The 18,274-nt window shown below is 45.6% G+C and overlaps 1 protein-coding gene and 1 long non-coding RNA gene across 2 annotated transcripts in view; both read right to left on the bottom strand.

Annotated features, from left to right (window-relative positions):
• Positions 1-1,272, bottom strand: part of LOC126526663 (WW domain-binding protein 2-like) — a 97,280-nt gene extending 96,008 nt beyond the window's left edge. Inside the window, exon 1 of the mRNA XM_050174527.2 lies at positions 1,047-1,272. Within this exon, the coding sequence (XP_050030484.1) occupies positions 1,047-1,102 (56 nt within the window). The 5' untranslated portion in view covers positions 1,103-1,272. The remainder of the gene's footprint in view (positions 1-1,046) is intronic.
• Positions 1,273-3,693: 2,421 nt separating this feature from the next.
• Positions 3,694-6,290, bottom strand: LOC129383613 (uncharacterized). Its single transcript, XR_008611480.2, has 3 exons — positions 5,802-6,290; positions 4,851-4,962; positions 3,694-4,643 (listed from the first exon to the last, which is right to left on the bottom strand). It is a non-coding gene; the product is annotated as an uncharacterized lncRNA (long non-coding RNA).
• Between the last annotated feature and the right edge of the window lie 11,984 nt (positions 6,291-18,274).

Below are 18,274 nucleotides of genomic sequence, written 5' to 3'. Positions count from 1 at the left end.
GCTAGCATGGCCTCATTCTTGCTTCCAATTCATACATCGCGAGCAAAATGCAACGCCGTAGTAACGCAGGAACGGTGCAACCACTCCACACACGCGAGCGCAAAATTCGTCTAGTCACCGGTCTTTTCCGCGAATAACATCACGGGTTTCCTTCACTACGGGACTAAGTTCTTATGTTGCATGGAAACGCATACGAAAAGAAACGAAAAAAGCGCCGGTAGTTCGGCGTGTGCAGAGAGCGCTGTTCCACTACGGAAAAATCTAGAAGTTCGCTTTCCTGCGCTGACATCAGGGTCACTGTCAGTTCCCGCGTGACGCAATGGGTGGCAATTCGGCTGTACAGCGTGAATCCTACGAAGTGCGTTACCGTTCGAAAAGGTAAACACTTTAAGCTTGCCAAAGCAGAGGCCTAGAATGCCGCTTGTTTAACTCGCGTAGCGATGGTACACATACTTTCGGATACGTTCACGGGGACGGTTTTGAAAGGACTGCAATACAGCTACCGACAACATTCCGTCTCACCGCGCCAGGTGGCAGTCAACTGTCCAAACAAACGATTACTACACACAAGCCCGACAGAAGCGGGTCGATCAGCTTATCGGGCACAAATCGACCTGTCGGGCTTGTGTAAACGTTGCCCGATCGGGCTGAGACAACCGCGCTGCATGGGTTAAGACCCAGCCCGACACGTTTGCAGCGTGCATATCAACGCGGACGGGTCGGGTTCACTACCGCCGAGACTTGCGTGTAGCCACTGAAACGCCACGATTTATGAGCCAGCAGCAGGAATGGTATTATGTTAATTAAGGCAATGATAAGCACTACAGTGCAATGCATCATGAAATACAACTGTTGCCGAGAGCTGCGATAACCGGAAGCCGCAGGCATTGATGTCTCGGCTCGACGCTGCGTGCCGTCGTTGTAGACTCACGAGAAGTGAGTTTAAGTAAACGCGGTCACTTCACGCTACGTCGGCCCGATTTGTGACTGGACCCACTCGCGTTGGTTTCATGTAAACGTAGCCTATGTGGGGAATGGACACTTACAACTCTCCTTTGAAGATGAGAACGCCGCCCGGTGCATGAGCGGTGTTCAAGGACATCGTGCTGCCCTGGGAAATATCACGCTGTTATCCGGGAGTTTTCCTCAGCGGTCTTTGCTGAAGAATGTTGACCAAACAACCACTGCACAAGACTTCAGCACAGACAAGCGGATAACGACAAACTGTCTGCTGCGTCGTCTACGCAGCCGTTCGCAATGGCTCAGCCAGCGGCTTTACATAGAATAAAGAACAACTTTAGAGAAGGGAAACTGTACCTTCCGCAGTGATTCGAAAATAAGCAGCGGCAGCGCATGGAACTTACCTAGGTGGACGCCAGATAACGCTGCTAAAACAGGAAGCGGAAATGCGAATTTTTTTTTTTAGAGCATTATTCAATATGGCCGCTTTTTGCCGGTCGTGTACGCTCGCTTGTATCCGCTCGTACGCGCCGTACTCGCCTCGGCTGCCGCGTAGCCGGTGCGTTCTAATTGCCAGGAGACCAAAGAGCCTCTACTGACGCCCATACAAACAAGCCACAAGTGAGTGAACAGAACGTGCGACTTTATTGGCAGAAGACAAGCAGTGTATGTACATTCTCGTGCAATAGCACAAATAAAATTTGTATGTCGAGATACACTGGAATCTTTGACGCGAGCTCGTAAACGGCTCACCGTCGTCGTCACACATGGCGGTCTAGTAACGAGCGACAACCAGCGGCTCATGCAGATTGGTCAGTGTCCCGCCTGTTTGCAGCGGCAGTCGCCGTTAAAGATGAGCAACTTGCACTGCGAAACAATCGGGTGAACCAGGCATCTGCTGCCGCAGCCAACACAGCGACATGGACTACCCGGCATTTTAGCCTTAACTCCTTTCCAACCTGCACGTTACTTTTCTTTCGGAGGCCGCTAATGTGTGGCTCGCACTTGGTGTCCCACATTGTCTCAATATGGACAAGTCGCTTTCGTGGGCATCACCTTCATCAGCCACTTTTGCGGGCCTTTGCACCCAACTTCACACACGTCGGACCATGTAAGCACGTATGCCGCTCTCCGTTCGTGCTTAATCGCGGCCGAGAAAGGCAACAGGCACAATTTGCCCATGGCTGCAGCAGGAAAGGCTGAACGTGAACGGGGAGCACGAATCACGGTGTGTAAATTGGGAGTCTAAATATGTCGCTGTGCAGATTGTAGGAGCAAATGCTTACTTCGAGAAACTGCTTTCCAGTGCAACTGACCAGGCCGCCACATCCGATAAGCATAACACAGCGACCGTAACCAAGTGAGAACAGTAAAAATAAACGGCAATCATTCACCACATAGTGTTCAGAGAATACGTTATACATTGGCTACAAACCATATGGCAACAGTGAGCATTCACATAGACGGGTCTCTTAGGATACATTCAGCCGCCTACTTACAGGCATAATGCTTGCCTTCGTCGCATGTGGTGGTCTGGTAACGAGCGACAAACAGCAGTACAAACAGATTGGACAGAGCGTCGCACCTGTTTGAACCGACAGTTGCCGTTGAAGATGAGCAACTTCCATTGCGAAGAAATCGGGTGATGCAGGCATCTGCTGCCACAACCAACACAGCGAAATGGACTATCCGCCATTTTAGCGTTAACTCCTTTCCAACCTGCATGTTTCTTTTCTGTCGAGGGCCACTAATGTGTGGCTCACATTTGGCGTCCCACTTTGTCTCAATATGGACAAGTCGCTTTCGTGGGCATCACCTTTGGCAGCCATTTATGCGGGCCTTTCCACCCATGTGGCTATGAACTTCAAACATGTTGGACCATGTAAGCACGTATGCTTGTCTCCGTTCGTGCTTAATTGCGACTGAGAAAGGCCGCAGGCACAATTTGCACATGGCTGCAGCAGGAAAGGCTGAACGGGGAGCACGAATCATGGTGTGTAAATTGGGAGTCTATGTCGCTGTGCGGACTGCAGGAGCAAATGCTTACCTCGAGAGACTGTTTTCCAATGCAACTGACCAGGCCCCCACATCCAATAAGCATAATACGGCGACCGTAACCAAGTGAGATAACAGCAAAAATAAACGGCAATCATTCATAACATAGTGTTCAGAGAATACATTATACATTGGCTACAAACCATATGGCAACAGTGAGCATTCACATACACGGGTCTCTTAGGATTCATTCAGCCACCTACTTACAGGCATAATGCTTGCCTTCGTCACATGTTCTGGTCTGGTAACGAGCGACAAACAGCAGTACAAACAGATTGGACAGAGCGTCGCACCTGTTTGAAACGACAGTAGCCGTTGAAGATGAGCAACTTCCATTGCGAAGAAATCAGGTGATGCAGGCATTTGCTGCCACAACCAACACAGCGAAATGGACTATCCGGCATTTTAGCGTTAACTCCTTTCCAACCTGCATGTTTCTTTTCTGTCGAGGGCCACTAATGTGTGGCTCACATTTGGCGTCCCACTTTGTCTCAATATGGACAAGTCGCTTTCGTGGGCATCACCTTTGGCAGCCATTTTCGCAGGCATTTCCCCCCGTACGGCTATCAACTTCATACACTTTGAACCATGTAAGCACATATGCTGGTCTCAGTTTTGAGCAAATCATGGCCAAGGTAGGCCACAAGCACAATTTGCCCATGGCTGCAGAAGGAAAAAATGAACGGGGAGCACCAGTTATGGTGTGTGTACACTGGGAGTCTATGTCGCTGTGCGGACTGCAGGAGCAAATGCTTACCTCGAGAGACTGCTTACCAATGTAACTGAGCAGGCCCCCACATCCGAGAAATGTAACACGGCGACCACAACCAAGTGGGGCAGCAAAACCAGATTCTGCAATCTATCATTCAGTGTAGCTTGCGCAAAGACCCAGGCTATCGAGGAAGAAGAGCAACCATCAACAAGACTAGGAATATGGAAAATGAGAAAGCTTGCATTCAAGAGAGAAGCCACCCTGCTCTGCAAGCATTGAAGGCCAAAAACATCAAGAAAAGTAAAATGGTGCATAGCAAACAGTGCGTAGGTTAATGCAAGAAACATGTCGATGTTGCATCAGCTATTTCAGGAGAGGAATTGTGCATGACAACATGCACTAAAAGGTACTGCTACAGATATGTTATGCTACTAGACAGTGACTGGTATTAAGTATCAGCGAAGAATCGGTTGACCTTTATGTTTGGATGAGGATGAATGATCTCTAACGAGAATGGGCAATGAAAAAGCTTGCATTTATAGAAAAAAAATTACACTTGGCACAAATGGAATTGACATGGCCAGGAAGCTGATTAAGGGCAAACTAATGGAACTCTTTTGGCCAGCATCATCCGTGCTTGATCAGAAGTTGCAGGCGCATCTGAAGACGAAGAATTTCCATAAAGTCCTTTTTGAGTTACCTGGATGACTCAGCCAATTTGTCCGCGCTGGTGGAATGGTGGCTGAAGCTCTTTTCAGTCTTGACACAGTGCTCTGCAGACTTGATATCTCATGTAAATTCTTCTGCATGCGCTTCTTTGTTCGTGGTGTAAAAGCCTTGCAAATTCAGCTCCAGCCCCTTTCTGTTGGTGTGGATAGGAGCTCCTGTGATGACCAAGGTATGCTTGGCATGGACTCTGTTGGGGCAGAACGGTGACACATGAGATACAGCACAGATTAGCCAAAGTCATGTGTGTTTTCTTTTATGTTCGAACCAATTATACTGAACCATAAACATGAGCAAACATTCATTTCTGCTGCAAACAAATGACTTGTATTTCAAGACTAGCAAGACAATACAGCATATATCAGGCATACTTATTTCTGAACCACATGTTGTTTACCTTGTAGTAGCAGCCAATGTCCACACAATGGCCTTGTTGTAGTAGGCAGCAGCTTCTGTTTAGAGTGTGGAGCGTGTTGCTTTATGCTGGTGCCATCCTCATTACTGCATGTCTGGAACAGAAATTTTGACTGAATCAGAAATTGAAAAAAGCACAATTTTGCAATATGAAATGCAAAAAGGTGTGACATATATATTGTAATGGTTTGCGACTACAGAACACATGCAAATATACCCTGTCTGTTCTAGGGCGCTTAAACAGCACGTTAAATAAATATTGCTATTGTCCATAAATTTATGCCTGCCTAACTATACAATGCATGTAAACAGTTTAAGTATTATTAATATCACAAATGAGAACATTTGTGCGTTCATTTATACACTGGAAGAGATCACACTGCTGGTTCCACAAGCAAATACATGAAAGTCATGAAGCTATTAGAACTGATGCATTATTTTTCTGCACGAACGTGATGCACTGCTGCACTACTGCAAAAATAAATGCCCTACGGTAAACCAAACTGAACAGCAAGAACATTTGGAACCAACAAGTACGAAATATGAGTGAATTATCACGCTTGCAACTGTTTAATACATTAAATTCTGTACTTTCACATCATTTTACCAAAGGATTATTCGATTTTGTGGACGAAAAAAATTGCCGGCGGACTCGAAAATAAGTTTTATATGTATATTGTTAAGGCTACCCAGTCACCTATGGCCACGGCTACAATAAGATGAAAAATGAGGCGCGCGTTCCGATATCGCTCTTTCTTTCCCGATTGTGTGTGTATAACGACAGCCTCGCAAGTAACGGTTTATTTAGAAACAGCAACGGAGGATCCCGACTGCCATATGCTGTGCAGGATCTAGTTCGTTAACTTGTCTCCGCCTGTAAGTTAATGAGACGAATATTATATAACGATTCAAGCAGCGGTGTTAAACGACTCACCGTTATTGCCGTTGTCAGCCGCACCAGAATCCAGCTCCCGTTTCGATGCAGACGTGTTCCGAATGGCTCACGACCGATACCCAACTTTCGGGCTTACATGTCCGCTTGCAAACACGTCACTTCACCCCAGGTTAAATAACGCGTGACATCGAAGCGCAATAAACTAGTTTTAGCGAAAACGAAGCAACCAACCTGAGCGCACGAACGAATGAATCCGTGCCGCCACGCACTCGAAAATACCGGTAAAAATTTTAAATCCAGGCCAGAGGTCACGTGAAAGATCGATGATGCTGAACGCTATTTGCGTTTATAATGACAAAGAAACAATGAACTTACTTACAAAGAATACAATATTAAATTAGCAATGATAATTTCGCCCTCTTTTTCGTGTAATAAACGTGCTTCGGTAATTGTAGGAGAAAGTTTGCAAAAAAAATTGCGCTTATTACGGCGCCTCCAGCGGAAAATGTTCAAACTAACGTAAGCATCCCGAAGTGACATTACTATGCTGGTTTTGTTAGCAGCAGCGCGCGGTCGATTTTTTCGCCCTCTGTGGCCATTTGTTGAACTTGAGAGTGTACGGGGCCTGGAGTCGAGCGCGCAGAGTCGAGCGAAAACGAAACCTTTCGAACACCCATATTACTGAAGGGTAACGTCAAAATGTTATTTTTTCTTAGAGTCGAATAGACGTAGACAAGTAGCATTTTTTTTCGTCTTATAATCGAATGAAATGATATTTTTAATACGAGTAGTTGAGTATTAGTAACACAAATTATGAGGAGTCCTTTCGTCATCGGGCTAGTACCGGAATGTCGCTGGGGTGTCTCAAATCGTGTCATGCATTTACCTCAATTTCTCGGTTACTAAAGCTCTGTTCGCGATTAAATTGACGCCTTAGACGTTCTAGAAGATTGCTCTACCACTTTAACTTGAGTTTCTGGTAACCTTTAGTGTCCCTTTAAGTCACGCTGAGCAGGTAATTGGAAACGACATCGTATGTGCCGCCGGAAAAATCGTCAGCACATACGATGTAGCACATGCATACGGCACATACGAGCTAAAGTCATTTTTGCAGTTTCTCACAATATGTTTGCTACAAATCCGTGCTCTGATGGCGACAACGGATTTCCATTGACACTGTGCGGAAATAAACAAAATATATATATATATCACTGCATAGCACAAGTACGACATGCCCACACAACTTCAACTAGTACGTCCCCTACAATATGGAATAGAGGCAGCAATGTAGACAGCTTGGCCATTTTTTAACAGTGCTCAAGAGGCGGAAGTTGAAAGTATTAGTAATCATTCCCGCTTCAGCAATGCTGGCGCGACCAAGACGCGGGCGTGTATCGTCCAGTAACTCGATCGATCGGTGCAGTGGTGAAGCGGGAATGAACTCCGGTCATGTTCAATGCATCGTGCACATATTCAATTCCTAGGCTCGCGTGAACTTCAGCCACTGCTAGCGCATACAACAAAAGTGGTTTCCATTCTTGGGCAGCGCACACACAAACGAAACACGAGAAAGAAGACAGGACAAGCGCTCGTCGAACAACTGAACGTTTTTATATGAATAAAAGGATTATGTACCGAGTAATTCTTAAATTCATGTGGGTTACATATAAAAACCGTCATACAGTTAGGAGTGATCAATGAACGAGCTCGCTTCGCTTGCCAGTTGCTTACTTCGCTCGGCGCACCGCAGTAATCCATGTCTGTCGTCTGCTTTTTTCGTACCATTTTCTTGTGAATCGGCAGAATTTGACTAGTGGCATCAACCCTTTCATGTTTACATTGCTGTCGTGACAGTTAACAACACAATAATAATTTCCGGTCATCCGAAGAGGCGCCGTCGCAAACAAGAAACGTTTCGCCCGCAGCGCGAACTGAACGCGGGCGCGATCGTGAAGGTAAGCGGCGGCGGAAACTTACCCCCGTTGGAGGTGAAATCGTTCCGCCAGGGGAGAAACGAGCGCTGGAGTCTAGGATGAAACTTGACGTGCGGTCGTCGTCGGACGACCGCAGCCAGTGACAGCGCCGGTAGCGTGAACGTCATGGCCACGTGGTAGACGCGGCGGGGCGGGGCCGGCGAGCGGGCGCCTCGCCGCTCCGATCACGTCTGTTTTTTTTTTTTTGTTTTTTTCTCCCTGGTCGAAACGCGGGCCTCTTTCGCCGCTGACGGCGGCATATAAATGAGCTACAATTTGTTTCTGACACGAAATAACTTCTAGAATAAAGTGACCTCGAAAGAGGGCGAGTTATAAAACGTTGTGCGAAATAGTAAATCGTTGGCGTGATTTCTACTCGCACGCGGTAAGCGCAGACGCGCGAGCAATCGTCTGTATACGAAGCGGCTCGCCTGACTGGCCTGTTTACTCATCGCTACTAATGGCACCGGGAAAACTAACCGTATTTTCACTTAAGAGAAACATAAATGTTCAGGCGTTGATTGTGCTGACGAATTTAGGCGCTTTATTACGAGCTACGGACGCATCGCAAGGACCCTCGGCCTCGGATAGACGGCCGGCGAGCTAGGCCTACATCGTCTCCCAGCGATCGCAAGCTCGCTTGGCATGCTCGTTCGCTTCTGTCGGCGCCAATGAAATCAAATGTGCTGCAATTTAAGCCTGACATAACTGTGTAGACGTTGTGCCGACTAACATAGGCGCTTCGTTATACGAGCTGCAATCGATCGTGTCACAAGCGCAACCGGTGTCGGATTCGATGGCCCAGCGAGCTATGCCTGCCGGCTCTTGGCCATCGGCGGCTGTCAACGGATCCGATAGTGCTAACGCGGCCTTGCGGAAACACGTCTACAGTGCTCGCATAGACGTGTTTATATTGTCGTCGTTTGTTTCAAACAAGATAGCTGTGCAAATACGGTTGCTTTCACTTTCTGTTCGAAGTTACGCAGCATTCTGAACTTCCACGCAGGGGCGCCGGTTCTGGGCCGCCGCTCGCTCATTCGTACCATGTGTCCCGAATCGCCGCATGCGGCAAGTCGCACACGACGCGCCGTACTACAGATCGCGCCATGTGTCTCGCGCTTTAGACGTGGCCTATCACTTAGCGACTCAGATATTGCGGCCGGCGATGGCGAGGACGAACCTCAACAAAACCCTCGCATCGGCCACGATCAATGGTAAGACACAACAAATCAGCGTTGAACGTTGTGGCAGCGCAGTCAAGCTTATAGTGTGGGAAATATCCCGATGGACATGACAAAAATTGCAGTTGCAGCGACACGGAGAGCCTCCCACTATAAGTACAACAGCTAGAACAAGCAACAACAGAGGAGAAGAGCACATGTAAGCTGCATGGCAGCCAATGAAAATTCGTGACGTAGCCACATGACGTAGCGTTTTCTTGGCTATTTACAATCCCGGCTGATGTCAATGTCGCGAGGTGCTCTGTTTTGCGGTTGGCTGCGCGCACGTACTTTAAGATTGATTTTAAATATGTTCTAAGCGATATTCGCCGCTGATATTGTATAGACGATGTGTGTGTGTGTGACCAACTAAATCGATCTCAAGTTATCTCGACTTCAAATTTTTGTGTCAGTACTCCTTTAAGCTGCTGCTGTGATCACCTATATAAATGCCAGGTACACTGTTCATTGACATATATTACTTCGTTGACAGTCTGAAAACTACATCACGATGCTAATAATATATATTCGTTCCTTCAACTAATTGCATCGAGACGTAAGCATGTGTGTTCACGGTGTCCACTGCATTCATTCTGTGAAGTAGAACAAAGAGCAACGTGGCCCGCCACACCAAAATAAGACTTGTTGCGAAGACTGGCGTTGCCCGTTGTATAAAATATGCTTTGATGCATTTTTTTTTGTAGTACCCATGGCCTTGGAACAGCAAAAGTAATATGACACTCTGCCCAATAATACAAGCACTCCTCCGGATCCATGCTGCCTGGTGCAGTGAGGCAAGCGTTTCAGCGATGAATACGAACTGCAGTGATATAGTCTCAAGCCAGGTTGCACCAATGATGAGACTAGTCTTCAAGACAGCTTTTCGAACCCCCGTTTACATAGTATATACAAGGTAAGTATACTTGGTAGCGAAGCTTCCATAGGAGCCCATACGTTCAAAACATGGCGGTCCATCGGTGATGGATGGATGGATATTACGAGCGTCCCCTTTGGAATGGGGCGGTGGGTTGCGCCACCAAGCTCTTGCTACTATACTGCCTAATATCCTACCTAGGTTAAACAATGAAAAAAGAAAAAAAAAACCACTCTGAACTACCATGCCCAAATTTTCTGATCCCCTATTGCGAACTGTGCTTTGTACGACCCCGTACTTTGTCGTTTCCCTACTTTTCTTCCACCAATCTTCCAGTCGCCTCTTACTAATGTCTGTTGCGGACATGTTTGCTTTACCACTGCTCCCTCTGAACCCAAGGATTTCAAGGAGGCCACTGGTGGTGCCTAAATCAACCACTGGGTAGACGTCTTCACATTCTAATAAAACATGCTCCGTAGTTTCCCTAGCTTTACCGCAGCAAGCACATGCTTCTTCTTCCTTCTTATATCTCGCTTTATAGGTGCGTGTTCTAAGGCATCCAGATCTCGCTTCGAAAAGTAATGAGCTTCCCTTTGAGTTATCATAAATGGTTCCTTTCCTGATTTCGTTTTTTCCTCTTAAGAGGAAGCTTTAGCTCGGGTTCTCCTATCTAAATACATGTAAACGGAGAATTCATTTTTCTCGGCAACCACAGCACCAAATTTGACGGGGTTTGTTGCATTTAAAAGAAAAACTTAAAATCTAGTGACTGTTCGTTTCGAATTTTCGATTTAGGTCGTTCAATTTTTATAAAAATTTGGCAAAAATCGCGAATTTTCAGAAAACGAAACTATGAAGTTTACAACTCCGTAACTCAGCAAGAAAAAATGATATCGCAATTCTGTGAATCGTACCTGATAGCACATCTAAAGCGGACAAAATTGATATGTTACACATGAACCTCAAAAAATGGAGTAATGTGTAACTACAACTTTTGCAGAACCTTCGTAAACAACGTAACAAATTCACGTAAGATGTAAACTGACATATCAAATTTGTCCGCTTTGAATGGTCTAATGGATGCCGTTTACAGAATTGCGATATCTGTTCTTGTTGCAGAGCTATTTGATTGTAAACTTCGTGCTTCTTTTTTTTTCAAACGTCTGAATTTTTGAAAATCCTTTTAACAAAATTCAAGCCCTAAATCAAGATTCCGCTTCCAACAGTCACTAGAATTTAACTTTCTCTCTCAAATGCAACAAATTTCATTAAAATCGGTCCATGGGTAATCTCAGAAAAACGTTTTTGCGTTTTTACATGTATTTGAATAGGCCGCGTCGGAGTTGGGCCCGAGCTAAAGCTTCCTCTTAAGAGGAAGCTTTAGCTCGGGTGCTCCTATCTAAATACATGTAAAAGGAGAATTCGTTTTTCTCGGCAACCAGTGCACCAAATTTGACGGGGTTTGCTGCATTTAAAAGAAAAGCTTAAAATCTAGTGACTGTTGGTCTCGAATTTTCGATTTAGGTCGTCAAATTTTTATAAACATTTGGCGAAAATCGCAAATTTTCAGAAAACGAAACTCTCAAGTTTACAACTCCGTAACTCAGCACGAAAAAATGATATCGCAATTCTGTGAATTGTACCTGATAGCACATCTAAAGCGGACAAAACTGATATGCTACACATGAACCTCAAAAAATGGAGTAATGTGTAACTACAACTTTTGCAGAACCTTCGTAAACAACGTAACAAATTCACGTAAGATGTAAACTGACATATCAAATTTGTCCGCTTTGAATGGTCTAATGGATGCCGTTTACAGAATCGCGATATCTGTTCTTGATGCAGAGCTATTAGCTTGTAAACTTCGTGCTTCTATTTTTTTCAAACGTGTGAATTTTTGAAAATCCCTTTGACAAAATTAAAGCCCTAAATCAAAATTCCGCTTCCAACAGTCACTAGAATTTAACTTTCTCTCTCAAATGCAATAAATTTCATTAAAATCGGTCCAAGGGTTATCTCAAAAAAAAAAAAAACGTTTTTGCGTTTTTACATGTATTTGAATAGGCCGCGTCGGAGTTGGGCCCGAGCTAAAGCTTCCTCTTAAGTAGTTACTCATGGCAGGTTTCTTTTCCATTGTCACCACCCATGAGATTAATTCAGCCTCTCTGACTTTCCGCTTGACCTTCTTTGTTGCTGTGCCACCCTACAGGCCGCATACTTGCCTGTAAGCTTCCTAGTTCTTTTCCTCCACTGTGAATCAATGTTTTTCCTGTACAGATACCTGAACACTCTCTCTCCCAGCCCATTCACTTTCTTCCATATTCCTCAGCCATTCTTCATACTCAATTTTACTGCAAGCTTCCCTCACTTCAAAACTAGTCCAGCCCATATCACCCTGCACAGCTTCATTTGTAGTCTTCCCGTGAGCGCCCAATGTGAGGCGACCCACTGACCTTTGGTTCCCGTCTAGTCCTGATTGTACCCCTGATTTATAGCAAACAACCGCATTTCCAAAAGTAAGTCCTGGAACGATTACACCTTTCCAGATACCTCGGAGGACCTCGTACCTATTGTATCCCCATAGCGCTCTGTGCTTCATTGTGGCTGCATTTCTCTTTCCCTTTACTGTTATGTTTTTTCCCTGTGTTTCCACATATCCATTGCCTTAGTTTATCCACATACCAAGGTATTTATATTCTGTTACCCGAGGTATTTCTTGGCCCTGTATCTCCACTGTCTGTTCACTGTTTTCATTGAATACCATAACACCCGATTTTCTAACCCTAAATTTAAGGCCTAAATTGTTGCCTTCCTGTCCACAGATATTAGCCAGACGTTGCAAATCACATTGCTTGTTAGCTAGCAGCACAATGTCGTCCGCATAAAATAAACCTGGGAGTTGCTGCTCTATTACTGTACTCGCCTGTTTGCGGCGGTTCATGGGGCTTAGCGCCATCTGTATGTGGTGGGAACACTTCTGGCGGAAGAAAAAATAATGTGGAGCCATGTCCGCTAAACGCCGAAGTGACGTCTTTTTGTTTTCGAAGGCCCGAAATTTGTTTTGTTGGCCTGGTTTTGGAGCCATATATTCAAATGCCCCGCCATTCGACTTGATGGGCGTTTCGAGCTTTCAGCGCGGAAAGCGATGCACGAAAAGCCAGCCGTACGGTTGTCGAAATCGCACCACTGCACAGAACGTACTTTCTTTCGAGGCCGACGAAAGCTTTAGGCGTAGAGTGGTGATCTTATCGTCCGACGCCAAGCCCATCGGCCGGCTCAGTCGCACATCGGCCGGCGCAGTCGCACTAAACTACACAATTACCTAGCGGCCGTAACTCACTACTTTTGACTGAAGAGATTAAGAAGCGATGAAGCTACCCGCGTCACCAAATTCCGACAAACTTTGACAAGCAAGAAAGCACAAACTGTGAGGTGGGCGTATTTCAACAGGTGAACTTTACGGGTGCGCCTTTCTGCCCATTTCAAGACGTGCATTACATTGCGAGTGATAATGGCGTCGACGATGGGCACTGAAAATAAATGCATTTTTAAAAATAATAAAATGGAATAAACTTGAATTTCCTAACTCGTCACGAAAATATAGATTGACCAGGAATTTTATTTCGTTGTATGAATCTAACTGTGTCTCGCTTGATTTAAAAAAAGCGCTTTTTTCTTTCCCAATGTTTGTTCCCTCCAAAAGTCGCGCTTCAATCGCTGCTCCCATAACCCCCCTTGTTGATGTCGGTGACAATCTGTACTGAACCGCCTTTTCGCCCGAAGCTTCGCGACCTATTTGGATCGACCTTGGTATATTGCCTTCACCCAAAAAGATCACGTTCTCGTGACGCCTGCGGCAACAAGGACGTTCCACGTCCGCCGCCAACGTCTGAGTGGTGGCGCTGGCTAACACTCCCAGGGTTGTACTAGTACACATAAATACCCCAAAAAGTGTATGGGAAATAGCGCCGCGGTAGCTCAATTGGTAGAGCATCGCACGCGAAATGCGAAGGTTGTGGGTTCGGTTCCCACCTGCGGCAAGTTATTTTTTCATCCACTTTAATTTCCATTAACTCATCGTTTCTTCATTTCATTTATTAAGCACAAGAAATTTCGCCTATGTTGTCCTTGGTGTCAGTGTTTGTTGGCTGCTCATGATATGACTAATAAAAAAAATCGGGCCCCTCGGTTAACCCCCTTTCTTCTCGTTTATATATATATATACATATATATGTGTGTGTATATATATATATATATATATATATATATATATATATGTATAGTGAGTATCATCAACAATGTGAATCCAGCTTGGCCTCATTTCAGTTACTGAGTGAATTATACAGGATGTCCCGACTGTCATGCGCCTAGATTACAAAAAGAAAATTGCGGTACTCAAACAAAACCTAGTGCATATTGTTTCCAGTACAATATGGGGTACCCCCAAGGAATTTTTTTTTGTTACTGAGATATAACGTAATTTTAATTATCTAACTCGAGAAGTACTGTCCTAATTATCAAAATGTCAATGAGGCATTTGTAGGCACCCCCAAATGACACAAAGGAGTTGAAACAGTTGAAGCCTCCAGTATAGAAGCCTCCACCGTCTGCCTGTCATTCCACGTATTGCAGGAATCTCCACTATTTACTCAAAATATACTCTACAGCCAAAGACATCATGCATATTCAAGGGCAAGTTTCCAAGTATCAGAAGAGTGGAAGACGATTGCAAGGGTTCGAAAACAGCAGGTGAAGACCCCCAGCACAGTCAAAGTGCTTGGCTGACTGCAGGGTGTCTACCAACCGGGAAAACCGGGAATTCTCGGGGAAATTCAATGGTCTAGAAATACTCAGGGAAAACTCGGGGAATTTGTGCTTTATCAGGGAAAATTAGATGTAGTTTTATTGAAAGGGAACGAAAGTCGTGTTAATGCTAGCTCCAGTAACAGAGGAATCGCAACGAATCGTCATTGACGCCGTGTCATCGGCACGAGGTATTTCCAGAACAGTTAACGACCGATTTTTCGGACATGCCTGATAATTCGCACGGCTTCGCGGCATCACCACTTACTCCATATAGTCAATGCACATTTCCATGACTGCAGTTCTGAAATGCCATTAATCAAAGCTACCACCGCCGCCTCGAACCGGCACTCTCGCACGCAGATCCGCTGGCAGCCGTAGCCACCACTGCGGCAACGGTAGGCTTAGCTGCTTCTACGTTCGCTATTAAGCTTCTTGCCATGTGCTGCCGTGTTTTTCATTGAAAGAATTCGCCGCTGTCAGCAATGGCACCGACTCCGCCTTTGTAATCCTCGCGATTGGCTTCGAAGCTTGCAAAGCACTGCGCGTTGCGTAATGCCAATCTCCAAAAGTTAGCTTCGCTTCAGTACAGCATTGTTACGCGGTGAAGCATAACAAGCATGCGAAGGGGCAATTGTCACAGGACACAGTATGTATTCCTTAATTATACACGCGTACACCCCCGTCTCCTGTCACAGTACGAACACCGATATGCCTCATAAGTGTACTGGCAGGCCTTAAGAGCTTTTTCGGGCGTGCCTGTGGCAATTTTAGCTCTTAAGAGCAGTTACAGACATTCACTTCTTTCGGACTGCCCGATTTTTTGGATGGAATTGCGGCCCCAGGGAGTCCGGAAAATCGGACGTTGACTGTACAACTGACAAAAAGGATGCTTCAAATGATCCATGGGGTGAACCCGTAGCAGAAGGAGGATGAGAACAGAGAGGACCGACGCACTGAGGAAGTAACGGGAAAGGAAGCGTGCCACCGCCTCTTTGAAGGAGCTTGAGCTCAAAAAAGAAAGTGTTGGCTGGCGCCGAGATGCAGGTGTCCCTCATCCAAACCAAAATAAACTCTTTAAAGCAGTGAAAGCCAACACTGAGGTGTTGTGTATGGGCTGAGAGTATGTCAAATCTGAGAGTATATTCAAATCGTATTTGAATATGTGCGACTCAATTTGGAATGGGTTTTACCATTTTTTTCGCTGTGCATGTTACTAATACCTTCTTTCTGTTTTCTTTTTAAATAACATAGATGTTACTTCTTACTATTCAAACTGGATTAAGACATTTTTTTTGTTTCAACATGCCTACTAGAGAGTGACAGCATCGGGTAGCATGGTGTCAGCCTGTCTTGACATAAAACAAAGTTCTGGCTCATTCGGGGAATTTCGCAAAGGTTGCTCAGGGAAAACCTGGAATACTCAGGGAATTTGGATATGTCAACTTGGTAGACACCCTGGACTGTGATTCCAGTATCTTGCAGCTGTCAACTTGGTAGACACCCTGGACTGAGATGCCAGTATCTTGCAGCTGTTTAATGAAGGACGCACGGGCTCACACATTCGAGATGTGGAGGTTGGTGCGTGCCCAACTATTAAAGCGAAGCTTTCTTTGCCTCTTCCTTCGACTTTCCCACTGCTGCTGTTGCTGTGGGCTGCTGTCGCGCACACCGCGTCGGGGGTAGTTCAGAGATGACAGCGCAAGAGAGACAAGGCGGCGGGAGAAACTCGTTTTCATCCACCACGTCGAATGTGCACTATGCCCTCTGGAGCTCCCTGGCCGTCGCCAAGTAGCCGCTTGACAGCTGTAATTATCCGTAACTCCCCTCAGAAGCATTGCAGAAACTGCAGCGCTTCCCATTCTACTAACGTGTGAGGCCAGAGGGGACGCAGATGGAACTGTAGAGAGAAGAGGCAGTTCCGATATTAGAGAGGGGGGAGATGACGTGAGAAGGCAAGGAAACCCCATTACTATACGACAGCGGTTGTGGGGAAACAGGATAAGCTTAAGTTCAAGCCACGGTACAGTACGTTGCTGCTATTTCTGAAAAACAAACGCCATGCAAGTATGTCAAGCGGCCAACTTGTGCAGGGCGTGCAGAAGCAGATCCGCAATAATTAAACCGCACCGCAGGGTCCAGGAGACGCTAAGGAAGTGGTCGACCATCAAATCAACACTTCTGCGGCTATGGCATTGCTAGAGGTCGTGGACTCGATCCCGATCGCAGCAGCCGCATTTCGAAGGGGCCGAAATAGAAAACGCACGTGCACTTAGATTTTGGGACACGTTAAAGAACATCACGGTGTCACAGTCAATCCGGAATCCGCCACTACGGCTTGCCTCATAATCCGATGTGGTTTTTAGGAACGCACAGCCCCATAATCCAATTCAAGTTTAATACTTCCAGTACAATATGATGTGCCATGTGAGGAAATGACAACGCTCAACCCTCAGAAGTAATAAAATATGGCGCAGAACAACTCCTCAAGCAAACACTTCTCCCTGTGTGTTCTGTGTACTGTGCAGACAAACAGCAGTGGTGCACGCAAGGTAACATTTAACATCAACTCGCCACTCGTGTTAGCCTAACCGTAGAAGTAATTAAGCTTTAGCCGTCAACATCACCGCTAATTATCGTCAGTCAAAGCATCCAGCGCGGAAAGCTTCGCTTACATCGATTCCTACAGCGCGTGGGATCTGCGTATTTTTTTTTGTAGCCATTTTATTTTGGCACGCAACCAGTCACATAATTTTGCTACCTTAATTTTCACCCTCCTTTGCAAAAGTACCAGAAAAAAACGTCATATTTTTTTCCTTTTAGGACAATCCCATTTTAAGCTAATTAATTGCTGGCGTGTATGTGTAGTTCTCTTTTTTTTTGTTCTCAGGATAGTTGCAACACGTCGTGTGTGTGTTTTGCTTGTGTGAAGTTATTGCTGTCACGCCATTAATTTCCGACGATTCTCCATTACTTGCATTTTGCAGTTTCTTCCTGTTTTCATGTCTGCCACTTTTCTCATAATCTTGCTGCAATAAATTGTCTGCTATGTTTGTGTCCTTGGCTGTGCAGCAAGTTGATTTATATTGAAGGACCATGGCACATTTATTTACGATACTCCTTTTAGTGCGAGTTACTAGAAGTGCAATATCGCAAAGGATAAGTTCTACTTCCTCAACAGTGGCATGTTTGTTGTGCTAAGTTACAGCCTGAAACAGCAAATATGAATTTAAATAAAACTAACGTGACGTAAACCACCTTTGCGCGCTCGTCGTCGCAACATATAAACAGCGACAGAAGCGCCTGCCTGAAATCACTCGATTTATGCAAGGTTATGGGTCACAAAAAATAATAAAATAAACGAAACTGAAATCATGGCCTCCGAGATTCGGCGGCGTGCGGTGACCATCCTAGAGGCTGGTGCATTTCGACGATTCCACTTGGTGCGCAGAGAGCCAAAGTCTTTTGCTAAAGCCCCTTAAACTTCGTAAAGTAGCGGCATGCTTTGAAGAATGTCGCCTCCTCCTCGCGCCGCGTCGCTATTGGCCTAATAGCATCATGCGGGCCCTCGCACCGTGCTTCGCCGCCATTTTTCCTCGAGAAACGTCTACGGAGTGAAGAGCGCATGTGGGCGTCATT

The sequence above is a fragment of the Dermacentor andersoni genome, chromosome 8 (assembly GCF_023375885.2).
Source record: "Dermacentor andersoni chromosome 8, qqDerAnde1_hic_scaffold, whole genome shotgun sequence".
NCBI classification, from domain to species: Eukaryota; Metazoa; Arthropoda; class Arachnida; order Ixodida; family Ixodidae; genus Dermacentor; species Dermacentor andersoni.
Note: the sequence above shows the minus strand (reverse complement) of the source record. Positions and strands in the feature narration are given on the sequence as shown.